Here is a 21,175-nt window from a genome sequence, read left to right on the forward strand (position 1 = left end):
TATGCCCGTGATCATGTAGAGGTTCACCCACAGAAGAAAAAGGAAGTTCTTTATTTGGCAAAAAAAAGAGAAAAATACAACGGTTTACAGAACGTTATGGATATAAACTGTGAAGTACTATAACAAGAATTTAACAAACATGTACTTTTCATTTATAACAATGCTATATAGTCTTATTGAAATTATGAATAATGTTGTTATTAATAATGTTAGTAGAGTTCTGGCTATCCTTTTCATCGAAAATGTATGTATGTAGCATGACAAAGAACAGATTAGAAATATATTTTGAGTTTTCATAATACTGACGCACCCTAGTGTATTGCAAGAACTAGATTTTATCATTTATACAAGAGGGGGAGGGTCATGATATTTTAGGCCAAGCTCAAGGGGAGGGTTAGCAAATTTCACTCCCATTGCAGGGATGGGTCACCTAATTTCCGAACCCAAATTTAAAATTCCCACCCCCCCCTCCCCCCTGCTAATTTCTGACAAGTCCCTTAACTCGGTATTTGAGCTGTACATCTATTTGAGCTGTACATCTATTTGCTTGTTTCCAGAAGATACCCTTATCACGCCCTCCCCCCTCCTTACCCATGGAAGATCATTGTAAATTGTGATGAAGAGGGGATTCTCAAAACCCAAATAAGAAAGTTTCAAGCTAACCTAGGATTTTTTTGTGGGGAAGGCGGGTTCAAACCAAAAAAAACCTCCTATTGGAGGAGCATGAATATTTTTGGAACAACACATAAATTATCATAAAATATCCAACTCAGACTTTTAATTATCTAGTCAGGTTGCATTAACCTGGTTGCTTCCCAAGAGCAAGGGGAGAAATTGAATTACAGTATAGTTTGACAGGGAAGAAGCTGGCTAGTTACAACAGATTTGACCAATATCCACATTGAATGCAAACAAAAGTTACTTGTCGAAATATTTGGTACTTAATTTTTTTAATTACATATTTTTGCTGTCTTTTTCAATGAGGTCTCATGTTATACATACCAAATGTTCACTTACTGTTAAAACACACCCACATCGTAAAAATTAGCAACCAGTTTTGAGCAAAATTGGAAATCATAACCCCTTACCTTCCTTCAACCTGGCGAAGAGCTTGATGTTTCAATGGATCGGAATTATCCAATCGCAATAAGACGACAATCACCCAGTAGGCTACTCGGAAAAAGGACCAATCCCATTACGAGTAAATGTCAACATGTTTACCAATTGAAAGAAAAACAAGTTAAAGTGTTTGATAGGTAGTGTGGCAAGAACGCGATGTCGGCGAAGAAACAGAGGAGTCGCAATAACCAGAATGAGCCCGTGAATTATTCAAAGGAGAAGGGTGATCGATTGGAAGACGTCGAAAAAACTACTGTTCCTACATCCACTGGAAAGAAAAATCAGCCTCGGAACGACTTTCCTGTCGCATTAGTGACTAGTCCAAAACGAATGTCAGTTGAAGGTTTTCAAACTGCAAGTAGTCCTTGTGGAAGCTCACCTCAGAAACATCAAAAAATTGACTCGGGAACTCCACCAGGTCATCTGATAGCATATTTTCACGAGGTGACACCTCTGAAACGAAATCGCTCGAATACGTTAGATTACTTTAATCTCACACTTTAGTGTTCATCTGTCAACTATCGTGGTATTTGCTTCTCTCGCGCCAAACGAAAGCTCTTTGTGGAAAGACAGGAGAGCACAACTGCCGTCAAGTTGCAATGATTCACCCTTGCTAAAGACGGTGAAAGCATCTATGTGAATGATATGACTGAAGTGTCCTCACAAAATAGTTCGGAGTACAACTTCCAATATCAAGACATCGACTACCCTGTCTTTGATTCCCTGACAGCGGTCGTGGAGAATGCTGTATATATGGAGCAAATTAGTCGTTGCGCAAAAGTCGTCTTCAAGTGGAAGGTATTGGAGCGTCTAAGTTGAAGAAGGTGGCTTGTTATTTCGCTGATGAAACGTGCCTTTTGAAATTAACCCTGTGGGAAGGATACATTGACATGGTATCCGTTGGAGAAGTTTACACATTCAAACATCTCAGAATACGGGAGAGCGACGGCGAAGAAAACGGACGAGTTCTCAATACTACCTTACACCCTATCCAAACTGTCATAACACAGGCGGAGAATTTAAGCGAGGAACGAACATGTGCTTTCAATGACGTTGCATTGCTAGAAGCTGGTGGCGAAAACCGTCAATATATGGAACTGAACATCGATTTCATTAAGGAACTTTCGCATTTTACAGAATGCCCTACGTGTCAGAAAAAAATTCAACTAGATAATTCAAGTCTTATCACAAAATGAGATCATTGGGGTTGTACTTTGAGAAGCTCCTCTTGTGAAATTGTGACTTTGGTTAAGTTTCTTGTCCGGAATAAGCAAGGAGGCAGTAACAAAACCGAAAAAATTAGTCGCTCTATGGTGTTCAAAGATGTATTAGAAAAATGATCGGTTCAATTGAAGGAGTTCATGGCGATGTCATCTTAGAAAAGTTACTTTTGTCAGAAAATTTTAAACTTTCTTACAATAATCAACAAGTCGTCAAGGATGTTACGATTTAGTTCAGTCGCAACAATTTCAAAACGGTTTAAAAAATTCTGATGTTTCGGTAGTACTTTCAGAAGCTTCTCTTGCGAAATTGTTATATAAATTAAGTTTCTTGTCTAGATTAAGAAAGGAAGCAGTCACAAAACTGAAATATTTAGCTGCTATATGGTGATAAAAGATGTATTGGGAAAAACAATGGCTCGGTTGAAAGAGTTCATCACAATGTCATCTTGGGAAAGTTACTTGTGTTAGGAAATTTTCGTGTCTGAATATATCTAACATGTTGACTTAGTTTCTTACGATTAGAGTTTGGGATAAGATACTTTGTAGTCACCTTCAACCCGAAGATGCTATTGTTCATTCAACGTTGATTTTAGGTTCTTGATGAAAGTGTTATATCAGTTGGGTTAACTACATATAAAGTCTGAATTTAATAAACTATAACTGGATGTTGTGTTTAAAGGAACTTTCTGTTTATTCTTAATTATGGTAACTTGATCAATCATCAATTTTCTGCAGAAATTGTTAAATGTCTAACAAACGAGGACAAAAAACTTCATATTCAATTTCACGAAATTTTCTCCAATATTCCACCCAAATTATCGATTGTCAGTTTCAATGCCACAAACCGAAAAAGAAAAACGACTTGTAATGCGTTTACCAAATTCCACACGAAAGCGAAAAACGAAAAAGAATGTTAATATCCGTTTTTTCTGAGTTAATCCGTTTTTTTTAAGAGCTATAGAAAACAGAAAAGCGGAGAGCATAAAGTGAATTTGAATTTCGTTTCTCCCTGGCGGAGAAAATTGAAAAACGAAATTGAAAGTCTGCTTTCGGCCTTTTACAGCCTTAAGAAAAACGAAAATAAAACTTGAATTTCATTTTCCTACGCAATCACAGTTAATCGAGGAGACTCGAAAATCGGTTGGCACTAAGGAACACGGATTCTACAGCCACTCGGAAAAGGAAGAACCGATATACAGTTCGGCAAAAATCTGTGGATGGGTAACGCCTTATGCACACTTGAAACACCTCATTCTCCTCGTTTCTTCCAAAAAAATGACTGTCTTAGAAGAAAAATCAATCCCGGTGGTAGAACTCCTATATGAAACAAATGGGGATACCCGTCCTCTCGCTTAAGGGTGTAGATTTTAGATTTTGTTCTCGCTTGGGGATTTCAGGAAAAAGCGCCAGCATTTTCAGCGTTCAAGGTTTCGTTTACGCCTACATTGATATAGTTCAGGAATAAATTTCAAAATTTCGACGAGCATCCCGTTAGTCCCCCTCCCGGAAAGGTAACACTTGTACAACACAAGAATCAAACATAGCAAACAAGAGTAAAACGAGCGAATGCGCAACATTCAACAGCTTCTTATCATGGGCGTCCTGCGAATAGGAATACGCAAAGTAACTCAAATACTCTAAAAACAAATCCTTTTAAGACACTTTTTAGCCGTCCGTTCCAGCACCTCTACCTGTATGTGTCCCTTGCTAACAAAACATACACTTCCACAGCTGGAAGCCTATTTACTGCATTCACGAGTTTGCTCACAAGAGCCTTTGATTAGAAACATTTAGTGTTTCTGAACTGTTGAATACAGTTTATGGTGAGTCAATGGAAAAATGATAATCGTTGGTAAAACACAAGGAAAGGTTAATGATGGCCAAAACACCAAAAGAGGTGCTGAAAAAAAAACAACAAAGTGACACTTTGGTGAACTCATGGATATACTGTGCAGTAAACAATTGATTACTGCATTTTATCAAACTAAGTGTAAGGTTGCAAAATAAACTTGATAATTTATTCCAACAGTCCATTTTAATTCTCAGTTTTTATTTATTTACACTTATTTTAGTAAAATAATAAATTCTAATTAATTAACAAAACTGAAAAATTAGAGAAAAATAGGAAATGCAAAATTACATCAAATAAAAGAAAAGTGTGTAGTGACCACAAGAACAAAAGCTTTCAAATTGGCCAAAGAATACATAGGCCTCCTAAAAATTAGTAAGTTATTAGGAGCCACTGACCATCAGAAACAAAAGTCTGCCAACAGTCACAGAATCTCATCACTAATTTTATTTTTCCCAATGGACCCTTTTATGAACTATTTTCAAACATCATAAAAAAAAAATTCTATTCTATAGCATTTGCTTTTCCTAAAAGTTCTAAAAAAATGAAAATACACCAATACTGACCTCCCCACACTACCCCCTGAGGTAAAGAAAAAACACATAGAAAACTGCCACTTGAGTAACATCATATGCAACAAAGCAATGCAATCCTGGTTTGTGATTTTGTTTGCTTACAGGTGGTCCTACTATCTTTTCAAAAATATCAGTTATCTTACTGCTCTGAATTCTGTGAGATTGATTCATTGATATCTTAGGGATTGTTTTCACTCTTCTGTTTGACTTTTGCAGTGGTATCTTGTGCAATGTTTGTTCTCCTTTTCTTCTATTTTTACCAAAAACTCGCAAAACAAGTTAGTGTTTAGTTTTGGAGTTTCCTGATTGCGACTTGAAACTTTGTAAAAGTTCTTGTATTTATGGATATTTAGTTATTTTCATGCTTTTAATTTTTTCATCTCGATTCATTTTAGTCCCCTTAATCGGTCTGAGGGCTGAAATGCAGCTTTCAGTGTCACTAGCTTTTGATTCACAATTATTTAGAGAAGCATTCAAAAACAAAATGAAAAATTTCTGCCCAGACTACAAAAAAATTAAAAATGTCTGCTCAAGCTAATACCAGTGTCCATTTAGAAACAATGTGCGTAAAGATAATCTTTGTGCAGGATCAGTTGTTACTCTGTTTCTTCTCTTCCTTATTGTTGTCCTCCTTGTGTTCCTCTTTCCTGTAACAAACATAATACAATTTCAATTTGAAAGCATTATATGGATCAGAATTTCTAAAAGATTCAAAGTAGCAAGACATACAGCTCAAATAGCTATCAACTTCAATATCATTGATTATCATTTTCCAAACTTTCAAATTATTGCGTATGGAACTATGCTTGATGCCAAAGTCACTTTAAGATCATCATTTGATTTTTGTTGTTATATTTTAAAAAACAAAGCTAACTTGTTTGAAGGTAGCTTATATCTCTCAAGTTGTCTTCGTTGGTTTGGTCTGTCTCTCATCCTATCGAGCCTGTGTTTGGAGAATGATTTCTGAAAAATTTCACACATACAAGCAATTTTGATTCAAGGTCAATTTTAAGTCATCAAAATCTTCCACAGTGCTGTCGGGGGGTTGGGGTGGGGGTCTAAAGAATAGCATCTTACAGGGGTCAGGTAAACTTTACTGAGACATAACCAAAATCCTCAACGGCCCCCCTCCCTTGCAATCCCTGCACACCCCTGCTCTAACAATTAACCAATTCCTACGATAGCTAATGTTAGGTAACGTAAGGTAGCTCATGGAAATTGCTTATCAGAACCAGACTTACCCAATGTACGTGAAATCAAATGTCACCTTGTCTCCCATCAGCACCAATGGAGCCCACTGTTTGGGTTTGGGAAAGCCGTTGCTTCTCAACCATTTTACGGCCTGGTGAAGAGATTCACTGGCACTTTCTCCACGTACAAGGTGCTTGTAGAAATGATTCATGAGCTGCTCCGTTGCTTCGTCTGCTATGGCCCACGATGCTACCAACACCGAACGTGCACCGGATGCTAAGAATGCTCGAGCGATTCCAAGAACTCCTTCGGCTTTAACCAATCCACGCGCACTGTGACAACAGCTTAGTACCACCAGTTTTGCTCGCACTTGAGCTCCGAAAATATCGGACATTGTCAAGAGGTAGTCTTCTTCTTGTGGAAAACTGTTGGTGGTAAATTTAGGACATTTAGGCGAAAGGGCAATCTCTCCTCTTTCAGCATTTCCATGTGCGGCAACATGTATGAGACTCACTGAAGGTATCGCTTGAAGTACTGCCTGCTTAGTTGCAGACTCTCCTAACAAAGGCTGAACTCCTAGCAGTCGACCAACCATCGCTGCTTCCTTTCTAGCACAGGACAATGGTACAAAGTTAGCGACACGTCCATTGTAGTAGGCCTGGCCAACCGTTGGATCACCCACTATAAGTGCACCAGTTTCACTGTGATAATCTGCTGGACAATCTTGAATGAGTCGGAGGGTCGTCAGTGAACGGACGATACGGATTCTGTAAGTCTCCGATAGATACTTTCCGGCTGATTCATCACGCAAGGCAGCAAATGGGACTCGATACGAGAAACGATCCGGCACAATGATAATTTCAGGCTCTGTAAGTAAATCTGCCACGGGAGCGATGATCCATTTGTAACACAAATGATGAATTCTTTCGGTTTCTTTGCTTTCGTCATCGCGCAAAGTTGCTCGGCTTTCTTCAAAAAGAGATGTCGTTACGTTACCATCCAAAGATCGATCTTCGCAATTCGCTGTGGGTAAAACGCCAAAGCTGGCGGCACTCTTTTTGAAAATTCCTTCCACGTTGTAAACTTTCTCAGGAATAAGAGTGCGGTCTTGCACTTCGTCGTTTACTCGAAAGGAAATGTCTCCATTTGCTTTCAAAACCCAGAGACAAACTTGCCGCTCACGATACGAAATGTACAAAAAGACAGAGTTACTCTCCTTTTTCACGATGTTTTCAATCCCGAACCATGATTGTGGATCAGCTGAAATGTGGCTTTCAACGGAAAACTTCTCTGTCATAGATTCTACCAGGACTCTCGCTCGTCCCAGCTCCTCGACATAAAGAGCGTCTTGAAATTTGTCAGCGTTGCAAAGCAAGTTAGTGAGGAACTGGTAGGGAAAAGAACCGTGCGCCTCGAACAGAGATATTTCAAACTCTTTGTTTCCTTTAAGAAAATTCCTCAATTGTTCATATTTTCCGATACATCGAAGGAGATGTTCCTTTGCTTCCACAACCATTGATTGCGATACCTTTAACAGTGTGATGCAGAGAAGGCTTTTAAACTCAGTCCCTATGTCACCAATTCTACTGCTCATGAAACGAGCCTTCTCTAAGTAATCTTCTGCCTCATCACATTCACCAAGCGATGTGCATAGATCTCCGAGCTTGAGGTAAATTATTCCTTCAAGACATTTATCGCCACATTCCTTGCTAATGGTGAGCGCCTTCTGAAGATGTTCTTTTGCTTTCTGATTGTCATTGATAAAAGCGAACACATCTGCCAAACCTGTGAGAGCACCTGCTTCTACTCCTCTTATTCCAATTGCTGTACCAATGCTCAGTGCTTTATCGAACTCTTCTCTAGCTTGACGATATTTACTAAGCGGGCAATAAACATTTCCGAGGGCTAAGTATCCTAAACATTCGTTTCCTTTGACTCCCATTCCTTTTGCGATTGCAATTGCTTTCTCGTAATATTCTTTCGCCTTCTGATATTCGCCAAGGGATTGAAACACTTTTCCGAGGTCCCCGTATGTTGTTCCTTCTCCATTTCTGTCGCCGATTTCTATCGCGATGGCAAGTGCTTTCTCGTGATATTCTTTGGCCTTCTGATATTCGCCAAGGGATTGAAACACATTTCCGAGGTTCCCGTATGTTCTTCCTTCTCCAATTCTGTCGCCGATTTCTATCGCGATGGCAAGTGCTTTCTCGTGATATTCTTTGGCCTTCTGATATTCGCCAAGGGATTGAAACACATTTCCGAGGTTCCCGTATGCTGTTCCTTCTCCATTTCTGTCGCCAATTTCTATCGCGATGGCAAGTGCTTTCTCGTGATATTCTTTGGCCTTCTGATATTCGCCAAGGGATTCAAACACACCTCCAAGGTTCCCGTATGTTGTTCCTTCTCTATTTCTGTCGCCGATTTCTATCGCGATGGCAAGTGCTTTCTCGTGATATTTTTTGGCCTTCTGATATTCGCCAAGGGATTGAAACACACTTCCAAGGTTCCCGTATGTTGTTCCTTCTCCATTTCTGTCGCCGATTTCTATCGCGATCGCAAGTGCTTTCTCGTGATATTCTTTGGCCTTCTGATATTCGCCTTTGGATTGAAACACACTTCCGAGGTTCCCGTATGTTCTTCCTTCTCCAATTCTGTCGCCGATTTCTATCGCGATGGCAAGTGCTTTCTCGTGATATTCTTTGGCCTTCTGATATTCGCCAAGGGATTGAAACACATTTCCGAGGTTCCCGTATGTTCTTCCTTCTCCATTTCTGTCGCCGATTTCTATCGCGATGGCAAGTGCTTTCTCGTGATATTCTTTGGCCTTCTGATATTCGCCAAGGGATTCAAACACACCTCCAAGGTTCCCGTATGTTGTTCCTTCTCTATTTCTGTCGCCGATTTCTATCGCGATGGCAAGTGCTTTCTCGTGATATTCTTTGGCCTTCTGATATTCGCCAAGGGATTGAAACACACTTCCAAGGTTCCCGTATGTTGTTCCTTCTCCATTTCTGTCGCCGATTTCTATCGCGATCGCAAGTGCTTTCTCGTGATATTCTTTGGCCTTCTGATATTCGCCTTTGGATTGAAACACACTTCCGAGGTTCCCGTATGTTCTTCCTTCTCCAATTCTGTCGCCGATTTCTATCGCGATGGCAAGTGCTTTCTCGTGATATTCTTTGGCCTTCTGATATTCGCCAAGGGATTGAAACACATTTCCGAGGTTCCCGTATGTTCTTCCTTCTCCATTTCTGTCGCCGATTTCTATCGCGATGGCAATTGTTTTCTCGTGATATTCTTTGGCCTTCTGATATTCGCCAAGGGATTGAAACACACTTCCGAGGTTCCCGTATGTTGTTCCTTCTCCATTTCTGTCGCCGATTTCTATCGCGATGGCAAGTGTTTTCTCGTAATATTCTTTGGCCTTCTGATATTCGCAAAGGGATTGAAACACATTTCCGAGGTTCCCGTATGTTCTTCTTTCTCCATTTCTGTCGCCGATTTCTATCGCGATGGCAAGTGCTTTCTCGTGATATTCTTTGGCCTTCTGATATTTGCCAAGGGATTCAAACACACCTCCAAGGTTCCCGTATGTTGTTCCTTCTCTATTTCTGTCGCCGATTTCTATCGCGATGGCAAGTTCTTTCTCGTGATATTCTTTGGCCTCCTGATATTCGCCAAGGGATGCAAACACATTTCCGAGGTTCGCGTATGCTGTTCCTTCTCCATTTCTGTCGCCGATTTCTATCGCGATGGCAATTGCTTTCTCGTTATATTCTTTCGCCTTCTGATATTCGCCAAGGTCTTGAATCAGATTTCCGAGGCTCCCGTATGTTATTTCTTCTCCATTTCTGTCACCGATTTCTATTGTGATGGCAAGTGCTTTCTCGTAATATTCCTTCGCCTTCTGATATTCGCTGAGGATCCAACAAAGAGATCCATGTCTTGCGTAAACCACTGCCTCTTCTCTTCGGCGGCCAATAGCTTTGAAGATGGTAAGAGCGCTTTTACAAAGTTGCTTTGCCTCTGAAAACCAACATTTTGCTTTGTATTTGTCTCCCAGTTGAATGGTAAGTCCTCCGGCGACAAAAAACTTATCAATAAGTTTTGTGGTGTATCGTGCTGCATTTGTATAACCAGAGGTGGCGTAGTACACATTGAATAATATATCGGAGATATCATGATCAAGGTCAATACCAGAGTCAATTTTGTGAAGTAGAAATAAACATTCATTACATAACTCGGTCGCTTGTAGGCCACGATCAGTGTTGAGAAAGAATATGGCGACATCTAAACCAATCTGAACTGACTTTAGGATTTCTGCTGCGTTAGTCATTAGGTCATGTCCTGAATGTTGAAAAGAATTTCTTCAAACGTGAGAAAAGAATCAACAAAAACTAAGACTTTCCGTAGATATCTGAGTGTTTCATTCCTTCTCTTAATTTATTTCATTCAAAACAAGCCCCATCAAATTCTTTAACCAATTGATCATCGGTTAATCCATTAATCGTGTTATGCTTGCGTTCAACTTTCTGATCATTTATTTTTTTACATGCCACTCTATTAGACCTAAATCTGGTCGCAAGCTTCTGTTTCATGGAAAGTGACTTTCAGTTAAATTCAACTCAAAGCATCATTGAATTGGTGTTTGTTTAACAAATCAAACGACGTTAAATATAATGAATATTCATCATCGTTATTGTGTGTGGAAGTTCTACTGAATAGACAACATATGACAACAACTGATTCTGAATCGATGCAAATCAAAACATCTTTCATTGATCCAGGGATATTCATCTACACCAGGCAGATCTTGTGTCGTCTGGTAGCAGAAATATTTGATGGACGTAAATCCAATGAAAAAAGGTACATTCCACTGTAAAACGAAGTGTGAAACCACTCAACTGTCTCCAGAATGTTCAGAAAAATATATATGTGTTGGTATTTCTAACTGCGTGTCCCATACAGATAAAGCCGGCGTGTCAGTATCAGAAACTCGCTTTTGAGATGCGTGAAACCATACATATAACTACCTTCGATCTCTAGGAGTTGTTAGAGATGAGATTTTTCGCTTTCTCTAGTATATTTAGAGACTTAAACGGTTAAATTGCTTTGTTAAGTACCTTATGTAAACACTATCAGTCTCACTTGCAGATCGTTCGGTAGTTTTCCCGGTTAGTTATCTTGGTACAGCACTTTACAACTTAATTGACCAATAAATCAATCAAGAACCGTCAAATAGTCTTTAAAAAAACCTGGTAACTTACTTTCTTGATACTGAATTCCACCTCTAACAAATGTCTAGTTTTCATTTCAACTGATAGGCTATTGCGTGACGCATAGATTGTTCATGCATCCCGTTTCAGACTAAATTTAATGAACACGAATTTAATCTAAGATATTTCATTCGATTGAAGATAAAATGATACAAAAAAACGTTTGACGCATTCGTTCTTATGTTTTAACCGGAAGCCCTGTCCTCATGAAATGCGTCGAAAGCGAGTCCGTGTTCTAACCCTTGGTTTGTGATGCAGTAGACCAAATGAATTACTCGCGTCACTCATCGCTAATCAAGCTTTTCAACCTACTTTTAAAATCTTTATATAGGCCTATGGTTGGCAGGTAATTAAAACGTTTAAAAGGCGATTGGAAATCATCAGAGGGAAATTTTCCCTTGTGAAGAATACCACTCGTATTTTAATACCTAAGTTACTCGTCTACAAACTTTTCCGAAGGTTTTTTTTTGGGTTAATTAAAGAGTACTGTAAGTTTTATAAAAGGAAAATGAAACTAAGGAAGCAATAACAATACAGAGCTAAAAAAGGCGAACAGCTCACCTCTGAAAACAGAGCATGTGTTCTTTCAATATCCCGATGGTGTGACTAATGAAAACAAAAGTAAGAGAGTGAAATGAGACTTTCACTGCCAAAAAAGCGTAACTGCAAATAGCTGGTAAAAGAACCTTTTACCCACACGGTTGGTGAGAAGAAATTACAGACCTAAGAAAGAACTGAAATTGTTTTCTAAATTGCCTATAACATACGTTAAATAACATACGGGATCTTCGTGTTTTGCATCATTGCAGAAATGATGGAAATGTAGTTTCTTCTTATAATATGGAGATACCTTACAGCAATCAAGTGGTAAGAGTAAACAGACTGATCAACTAGAAGGTGTTATGTTTATCATTAAGATAAAGCCAATCTGAAACCAATATATTTTAGCGCTAAATATTTCTGAAATAAACTTTAAGCCGCTCATCTTTGGAAAAGAAAGGATATCTGGATAGTTAGGAAACCGAAGCAAGATTTGAAATTGTCTGTACAAAGAGAATACGAGTACAAAGAATTACTGTTAAATCGAATATTAAAATGATTGGTTAAAATAATTATTATAAAAATCTAAAGGATGGATGTCAGATTACAGCTTGCTCGTAAGATCGTCAATAATTATAGAAGCTCCTCACATATCGTTGATAAGAGCTTGGTGGTTTTGCGCGCTTTGACCAATTTTTTTAAAGTCTTTCAAGTCACAGAAGTGAGGAATATTTCGCTTTTCTTCACAATATCAACATTTCATCCGGTGAATAGGTGGCGAGAATAAGATACAATACCAGATTCTCCCTAATGACTAGCAAGGTTATGTAAAGGAGCTTAAAGGGAGAATTGCTAATAAGATAAACTTTTGTTAGATTGTTTGAAACAATAAAAAGTCATACATCATTGAATTTCCCCAAATTTTCACTCAAAATATTTCAATATTTTTATCGCGGGAAAAGAATGACTGTTATCAAATTTAGTTTTTCAGCTGTAAAGCTCTGAAAAATTAAACATGGTCTGTTCAGCGTGCTTATTGTTTACGTGATGAGACTGATTGCAAGAAACAGATAAATGCAAGTAGGTCGGTTAAGAACAAAGTGCTGAGTTTGATCAGTTAATAAAATCACTGGAAAAGTAAGTCGTGTAGACATGACTCTAGTTTTGTCATGAAACTGTGGCTTTTTGCTTTTTTTCATTAGAACTTGCTATTCTTGAATTTGATTTTGTTGTGCCTGATTTGAGGCGGCGAAAATAGTTTTTGAAAACGGGAAAGGAGAGTAAACTTAATTTTTCATGTGGCTTCTTACCCTCGCTCAAGGAAGAGTGTCTTGTTTAGTATTCTGAATGTATGACTGAGAAACAAGAAAAACCAGAAACTGAAATCACCAGAAAGCAGAGACTGAAATAACCCTTTTTCTCCAAAAAAAGGGATGATAACAGCAGCTGATGTGAAATCAAAATATAATCTAAATCGGAAAAACCTTATACAGCTTTCCCATACAAATACAGAGAAAATATTCCATCTTTAATCGCATTCTGTCACTCTCAGACTGACTTTGAAAAAAAATTATTTCACTAATAACAAAAGTTGAGGAGAATAACGCAAAAGGTGGACGGTGTTTTCTTGATGTAACACTATATTCTCTTAAATCATTCACAATAACATCATAGCACTTTAAAAGGAGAGTTAAAAATTAGATCATGGAAGACAAAGGCTTCATGTTGGATAAACCGTTCACTTTGTGGATTATTATAAGTTTAAAACAGTTTTTAAGCATCAAATCTTGACCAAAATCTAAGATTATTTCTAGGTTATCAAAGATTCTTTGCCTTCGAATACACATTGCAAAACATTTCAGTTTGTAAAGCGGGAAAACATTGTTTCTAAATTCATACCTTTTTACTGCTCACCTTCTAAAAAAGTGTCGTGACAAGTATTCTGATTGCGTGACTAATAAAACCAACGACAAGAAACTGAAATAAAAAACGTTCTCTGCAAAACAAAGATAAATGCAAATAGCTGTCGCAAGGAAGAAGTGAAACATTGATAGATAAAAAGAATAAATAAATTTTAAAACAAAGGGGAACAACGGATAACAAGAGTAAAGGTTAAGTTCAGTTTGCAAAAAGAAAAGAATGGCGGTTAAAGAAACCTAGGAGCAACTTCAGAATACCCCGCAACTCATTTACATGTCATTGAATAAGAATAGCGTCTATTGTGTTATGCCTCGATCTTCAAAGCCTCCCGACACATGTAAGTGAGGCGGACCAAAGTTGCGGGGTATTCTGAAGTTTAGCCGAAACCTAACATCGATCGCTTTCCATCTCTGCCATGAATTAAACGTGCAAACAGATCTCCCCACCTTGAATTAATATGAAATTTAATTCTGTGTACGATTTGCATATACATGTACGCTGCGCTACCATTGACACTTAAAAAGCTTTGAGCTACTCACGGCAGCGAGGGCAAAAACAGTAGACGTAACCAAACCGACATCTCACAAAAAGAAGAATGGCTTTATAAATACTGAATATTTTCATAAAGATATTTAAATCTCAAATGGCCAAATTTTACTCATTTCTTACATTGGGATCACCAACAACCTTACGGTTTCCGTCTTCTTGAACTGATTTGTATGTTGTTTTGCCAAAGATAATTATAACTAACAAAGAACGTAAACTAAAAACGTAACGACATTTCACATTTGTAAACCTCAAGGGAACTTTTTCAGGTCCAGAGTCAAATCATGTCTGTTGGATTAAATTTACACAGGCGTTTTCATCGTTTCTGCAGTCGTTCGACATTAATTAATGAAACGACGAATTTGACTCAAATGCCCTCTAATTCTTATCATGCAAAAGATTTTTAACCCTTATGATACAAAATGATCTAAATAATAGCAATTCATAATGTTTCTTATATCAATCATTTCATTATCAAATGGTCTTTGTCAGAATAGCTCTAATTACGTAGGCATCGAAGTACATATTGTAAAATTGATAATACAGCCCATGCGAATGATGAAACATCGTACTCACCACGAATTTAACTTTGAATGCTTTGTTGCTCTGTAAAGTGAAGCAGCCAACTTTAGAATTAGAATCGGTAGCATATGTCTATTTTAGCAAGATTACTAATGGTAAATCTCAGCTCCACCCTGAGGCGTAGTAATAGAAGGCTCCCCCTTCTAACCACGTGGTCTGGATACTCGTTGATCACTTGACTTAACTGAAAGCCCGGGGGGAGAGAACTCGACTTTCAATCTGATTTCAGGGTGGGCGGTGTACTTCTTGAAACTTTCAGCTTATTTACAGCGGTCTTACAATGGCTCCAAAAGGGAATTCACCACTGCCATTAAGTTAAATTACTTAAGAAAATGCGTCACGCCATTGTGAGTCCTTTTTATGGTGCAAATAATTTCCTTTAAGTGGAAAGAAATTGCTTTACAGAGCTGACAAACAATAACGAGGTGAAAATAAAACAGTGGAGAACACGGATGGCTAAACTTGGGAGAGTATGACACGGATTGAAAATATCGAACGAAAAGAGTATGCAAGCAGAATTTTTTAGACGCCATAGCCGTCAAAATGGCTCGAACTCTTTCATCGGGCTACAAAAGAAAATTTGAGGAGATAAAGTGGGAGGATAAAGCTATAAGATAATATACAATTTGACATGTACGTAAATATTTATCTACACACAGCCTTTTTAAATGCCTTTAAAGTTCACCTTCTCTTATAAAACGGTCAAAAAGATACCTAGTACATTCGATTCAAGGGTTCACTATGCTGAATAAAGCTTAACATCATGACACCAAGGTTACATTTTTAAAAAGAGTAAAGGACCATCTGCTAGCATTCGATTTAGCAAACCGGAAATACTTCGTGTTGTGGAAAGATGAAGAATTTTTCCGGTGTCTTTACGAGGGGAGGAGGGAGGGGGGACGGTAGTCTAGCTGTATCAGTTTAAACTTTTAGAAAGCAAAGCGATGTGATTTTTTTGTGTAACTTTGGAAAAGAGTTCATCTGAAGGGTCCCTTTGCAAAATGAAATAAATTATTACATTTTTCAACGAAGGATCTTGATTGTACATGTATCACAATAACATTTATCTGATCCCCCCCCCCCCCTTAGTATGTTAATGATCCCTCCTCACTGGCAGTTGCAATTTATATGATCCTCCGTCCCAGGGATGTTATGTGCAAATATCAAAAATAAAAATCTACGCAGATAATTGCTTTTATTATATAAGTGTAATAAGTTCGACATAAAATAGATCAGCAAGTTCCTTTCCTAGCTATACGATTACCGAGCTTGTTCAAATGAAATTTTAGCTTTCGATACATGTTTTCTTCATTCTATCAATGCAATATAATTAATTAAAGCTGTAAGAAGAACATAGCAGGCGGTGTGGCCAGGCTCCTGAGGGAGAGAGGGAAGACGGAAAGAAGGAAAGAAGTCGGGAAGAGGGAATGGGAGAAAATAAACACACATTTCTATAGTCCACCTTTATACTGTATTTTATACTCCATTGGCGACGACTGATTCCCCTCCCGTTCCCCGTGAGAACAATTTGATCTTCCATGTGATCCACCACCTCCCCCCCCCCCCCCCTCAGGTGATAAATAATGATCTGGCCCGGCCCTCAGAGTTTTGTGATGTTCTATCTTCTCTTGATCTGTTTCACTTCTTCTGTATCAAATGGGGAAACCACGTTGATTACGCAATCTTTATTACTACTGTTATAATCATTATAATTTTATCATTATTACCTTATTTTCATTTCATTACAATTCTTTTTCTACATATTCATACGACGCCTTATGGTGTGTAGGACGTGTGTGTTATATGAACCTACCAATGGCTTACCATGAAATAGAGCTGTCTTCAGCTCAGTGATAGAGCTTCAAGCCACGCACTCCAAAGGTCTGGGATGTTTTAAATCTCAAGAAACTGATGAAATGAAATATTTATCAAGACTAGTAAAGAGTATGGAAGACTGAATTTATGGATCTTTAAAATTTACCAACGCAGCCAAACAACTGTCGGTTTCTTCGGGAAAATGGTCAACGACTCTTCCTTTTATTAAGGCTTTTGACTTTATCAGTAACGCCAGACTGTGAAAAAATAAAAAATTTGGGCCAGAAAAAGTCCAAAAGGCAATGTTTTCTTTAAAAAAAACCCTGTATCTTTTTTATTTGTTATTTTTTATGACTTTTAGGTTGAAAACAGACATCTGAAGAGCTGAGATGTACCTCGATACACTTAGGCTATTATGCTTATCATCAAACTAAATGATGAAGATGACAATGGGACTTATCATTTAACAATTCATTTCAATCCTTAATCTTCGTTGCTGATTATTGAAAATAGCTTTAAAACTATTATTTTGTAATGAAATATCTATATCCAAGTCATCTTCTCTCACGTTCATCGTAAACAGAAACACAGTAAAAGAAATTAATCTTTTTCATGGGCTCTCTCTAACAGCTTAGAGGTGTTATTAGTCTCAGTGCATAGTGTTAGTAACGTGTCCAGACTCCAAAGAGTTTCGTTCCAAAGTTTTCTGTGTCAGTTACCAGGAAATTATAATAATTTGATCAATTGAATGTTATCAAGTTTACTAAGTTTATTTATAAATATTCGCTAACATTACATACGTAGGATACACTAGCTTGCAAAAAGCAATACTTAGTTTAGGCGAGTAGTTTACGGTTTTCTTCCACTATTATTGTGAAACAGGTCCGGAAAAGGCAAAACAAAGCCTACAAGAAAATTCGAATACGATACATGGATATGAAAAAATGATTACATAACGAAATAGAGAAATTTTCAATCGAGTGTTGGAAGTAATCCTAGATTACAATGGTTTTGCGTGACTCCGCACTGTGATTGATCCAGAAAAACTCGCACCACTCCGCACTCGCACCAATCCGGTGCAAAATTAAAATCAAACAGCGTTTTTCCGTGTGTTTAGCAATTGGCTTGTCATAACTTTGAGCTCTCATTGGCTCTTAAAGTATTTTCCTTTCTTCTGATTGGTCTTTGCGTTAATTTTGGTTTTGTTTGTGCGACACTCAAATCGAAAGGCGCTCTTAAAACTGAATAAATACATGCCGGAGTTACAGTAGTATTTGAAAAAGAAAATAAACTTACCAATATGTGTTAAATTTTGATTACTAATATACATATTTTAACGTATTAAATAGCTAGTTTTTAAATATCGGTTATACGTTTGAAATCTCAAGATGCATGGGCCAAACCAGTGGAATATTTTGTTACACATTTCTGCATTGCGGATGTGTCATGTTCTTGCTCCTTGTTGGAAAGACCAAAATGACAAGAAGATATTTTTAAGCTAACATCTGCTGCGAGATGTAAGGAGAAACACAAATAACAATTCTGAGAACATTTTCAATTAAAAAAAAAAACATAGCAAAAATAGTTCACGCTAAAACATTTAAGGGATTTACAACTGTTCGGATACAATTTCCTCGTTTAAAGTTCCGAATAAACTGTGAAATAGGCATGTTTTCATCGCCAATACGTCCGCTGGTGTGTAAAGTTGCAAGAGAATCCAGTCTGCCCAGAAAAGTCTGCTTTAGTTTCTATCCTTTATCATGGGAGGTTATCGAAGTAATGACTTGTAGTCTTGCCCATTTACTTCCATCATGGATTAGTTTCGTGTTGCGTTGTACTGACGAGTTTCGCTTCTCTTTTCTTATCCAAACGGGTTAAACTCAACAAAATAATTCTCTTACTCCATTTCGAATATCATTCATTCTCCATAAATAAAGAACTGGGTTGATTGCAGAGGACAGAAATACGAACACTATTGTCACCCTATAGGCTGAATATGTTTCTGAGGTCCTCTTGCCGAAACCAAAATGTATCACAACCGAGATAACATATGGAAAGAAACATAAAGAAAAAGCCAACACAACATATACCAATGTCATTACAGATTTCTTGTATTTTGCTACGTTTATCGCCGATCTACCAAAATTATGCATTGTTGTGTTATCTTGGATTTGCCTCTGATGTCGACAAATACTTCGATAAACGTTAAAGTTTGCCATTGTCATAACAAGATAACAGGTCAGTATATTAGCAATGAATATGAATCGTAGTGAACGTCCATAGCCAATTTTTACATTCTCTAGAGCACGAAGGATAACTATGAGACTTGCAGCCAACATCAGTGCAATGACTGTGAAACATGCACGGCGCTTTGTAAAGAATTCGAACGATCGGTGAGAAATAACCAGCCATCGTTCAATGGAGATTACTGTTAGGATTAAAACGGTGACAGCAATAAAATACATCCCACTTCCCTCGCCGACTGTACGTAAGGCTGTAAGGAGTCTTGCCGAGTCGTAAACCACTGTTGAATTCATTGAACACATCAAAAACGTTACAGAATAGAAAGGTTGGGCGACGATTCCCGTACACAAATCAGTGAAAGCCAAACCACTCAGAAGTATATGAAATGGTGTCCTCACAAAATTATTCCTCCATACCGCTGCCAAAATCATCGCATTTCCCGCCACTACCACAGGTGGGAGTAAAGCTATGGCAATAGAAGTCGAGAAGAAAACGATACGAGGAAAGGAGTCACTCCCGTCTTTGTTGAAAATATGCGAGTTGCACGGCGTGAGCAAGCTGCTTTGATGCTGAGAAAATAAACTAGAGTTCTTGAACATTTTTTTTGGTGGGATGAGTATTTCAATCGATCTGTTTTCTTGATAAACGTCGAGGAGATGAAAGATGCAACTTATTTCCTGACTTTGACGACCCTTGAGTGACTTTCTTTAAAAAAGAAGGTGCCTCCTTAATATTCTTAGGCAAATAAATGTCAAATAACTCATAATGTTTACTGATAGGATTTCAATGAGTGGTTTTTTGGCAATTTATGAAACTTTACAAATTTTTTTGAAGCATTATTGACAGCAAACGCTAAATGTAATTAAAACTGCTTCTATATTTGTTTTTCTTGAACCGTACACTCAAAATAAACATTCGGTAAAATTCTGAGTGAAATTGTTCTTGTGTTGACCTCCCGATAATAATTTTCTCGCTGGATTCCGGAATAAATCGTATCACCTCAATTTGATTGCTTATAACAAAAGAGCAAGATAAATGAACTTTGCAATTCTATAACACAAATAACTAGTTGGAGCCTTGACTTAAATGTCAGTTAATTCACATCATTCATTACAGACCGTAGGTTGACATGAAATCAAGAACTTGAAAGAATCAACCTGTTTTGATGTATCAGCAACAGATTCGTAAAATGCATTGAACAATAATCAGACTGAAAAATACATGATAAGACCCAGGATAAAAAGCGAAGCTGAGGATTCGTACTGAAAAAGAAAACGCCCCAAATTCAGTTTATTTTTTTTTTGAAAGGATTGTCAGTCGTGACACAATACTTAAATTCATTAACTTCAAAACCCTATTAGTTTTATCAAAAAAATCGCTGTGACACTTGAAATTTTTTATCAAAAAGTTTAAAGGGATGATCCAAGTGTAATCTCGCCAAACAACTAGATCTTTACCAATGTTGTGACAACGTTCGAGGGTGTCCTAACATTTCGAAGACAAAAATAGTCTCAACAAATAATTTTTCTCGTATTTGATGTTTTGGGTTACCCACTGACTCGTATTTTTTCTTTCTGATTTTTTTCATTATTGATTCAGTTATCTTTACTTTCGATAAAATCCATCGCCAATAAAATTCATACCTTTAAATATTGGACTCAAATCTTAGATATGAGTAGACCTTCATTCTTAGCGCTGCAAGACACGCGTTTCTCCGTCTCTCCAGTAATGGCCTGCGTGAACAGCTATTTAAAACTCCAGCTGGAATGTAAAAACGTGGACCATGCGGTAACAAGTGTTAGAATTGATTTCTCTAACACTCGTTTGTGGTTGGTTGATCCTTCTTTAATTAATTTTCTTCTCAAGTTGTTACAATGGAGACTAGCTTCAAAATATCAGGGAAAACTAGAGTCTCCGCTTGTAAAGGTGTCAGGCGGATGACATTTCTAAGCCGTCAATCTTCTTGTGTCGTCATCGTACCATCTCAACCAGCGAATCACGCTTGACTACGTATTATAGTTCCCACATACTGAGTAAGCACCTTAGGGTTGTCTACGCAGTTACAAAATCAATTTCTTCCCTAATTTTCATATCTTTACGGTTGAGATCGGCCGGAACAGAAACGGGATCGACAATATAAAAATTACAAATAACCTTTGTATAGAGTATTATTTATACCTAAAAGTGTATCTTAAGAGAAAATCACCTTTAAAGATTGTTACATAACAACATCTTGGTCACAAGAGTTAAAGAAGAAAGGCGCTCACAAGTACCGCCCCCAAATTGCTTCTTGTT

At 37.7% G+C, this 21,175-nt stretch overlaps 2 protein-coding genes across 2 annotated transcripts in view; one reads left to right on the forward strand and one right to left on the reverse strand.

Moving 5' to 3' along the window:
* The window catches only part of LOC131776839 (uncharacterized), a 222,902-nt gene that overhangs the window by 103,055 nt on the left and 98,672 nt on the right, over nucleotides 1-21,175 (forward strand). The gene's annotated exons all lie outside the window — the stretch shown is intronic.
* On the reverse strand, nucleotides 5,356-10,293 carry LOC136277788 (tetratricopeptide repeat protein 28-like). The gene is made up of 4 exons (XM_066160485.1): nucleotides 9,696-10,293; nucleotides 8,814-9,581; nucleotides 6,008-8,021; nucleotides 5,356-5,413 (listed from the first exon to the last, which is right to left on the reverse strand). Exons 1-4 carry the CDS (start codon nucleotides 10,291-10,293, stop codon nucleotides 5,356-5,358), a joined length of 3,438 nt encoding a protein of 1,145 aa, XP_066016582.1.

This window comes from Pocillopora verrucosa, chromosome 13, assembly GCF_036669915.1.
Source record: "Pocillopora verrucosa isolate sample1 chromosome 13, ASM3666991v2, whole genome shotgun sequence".
In the NCBI taxonomy this organism is placed as follows: Eukaryota; Metazoa; Cnidaria; class Anthozoa; order Scleractinia; family Pocilloporidae; genus Pocillopora; species Pocillopora verrucosa.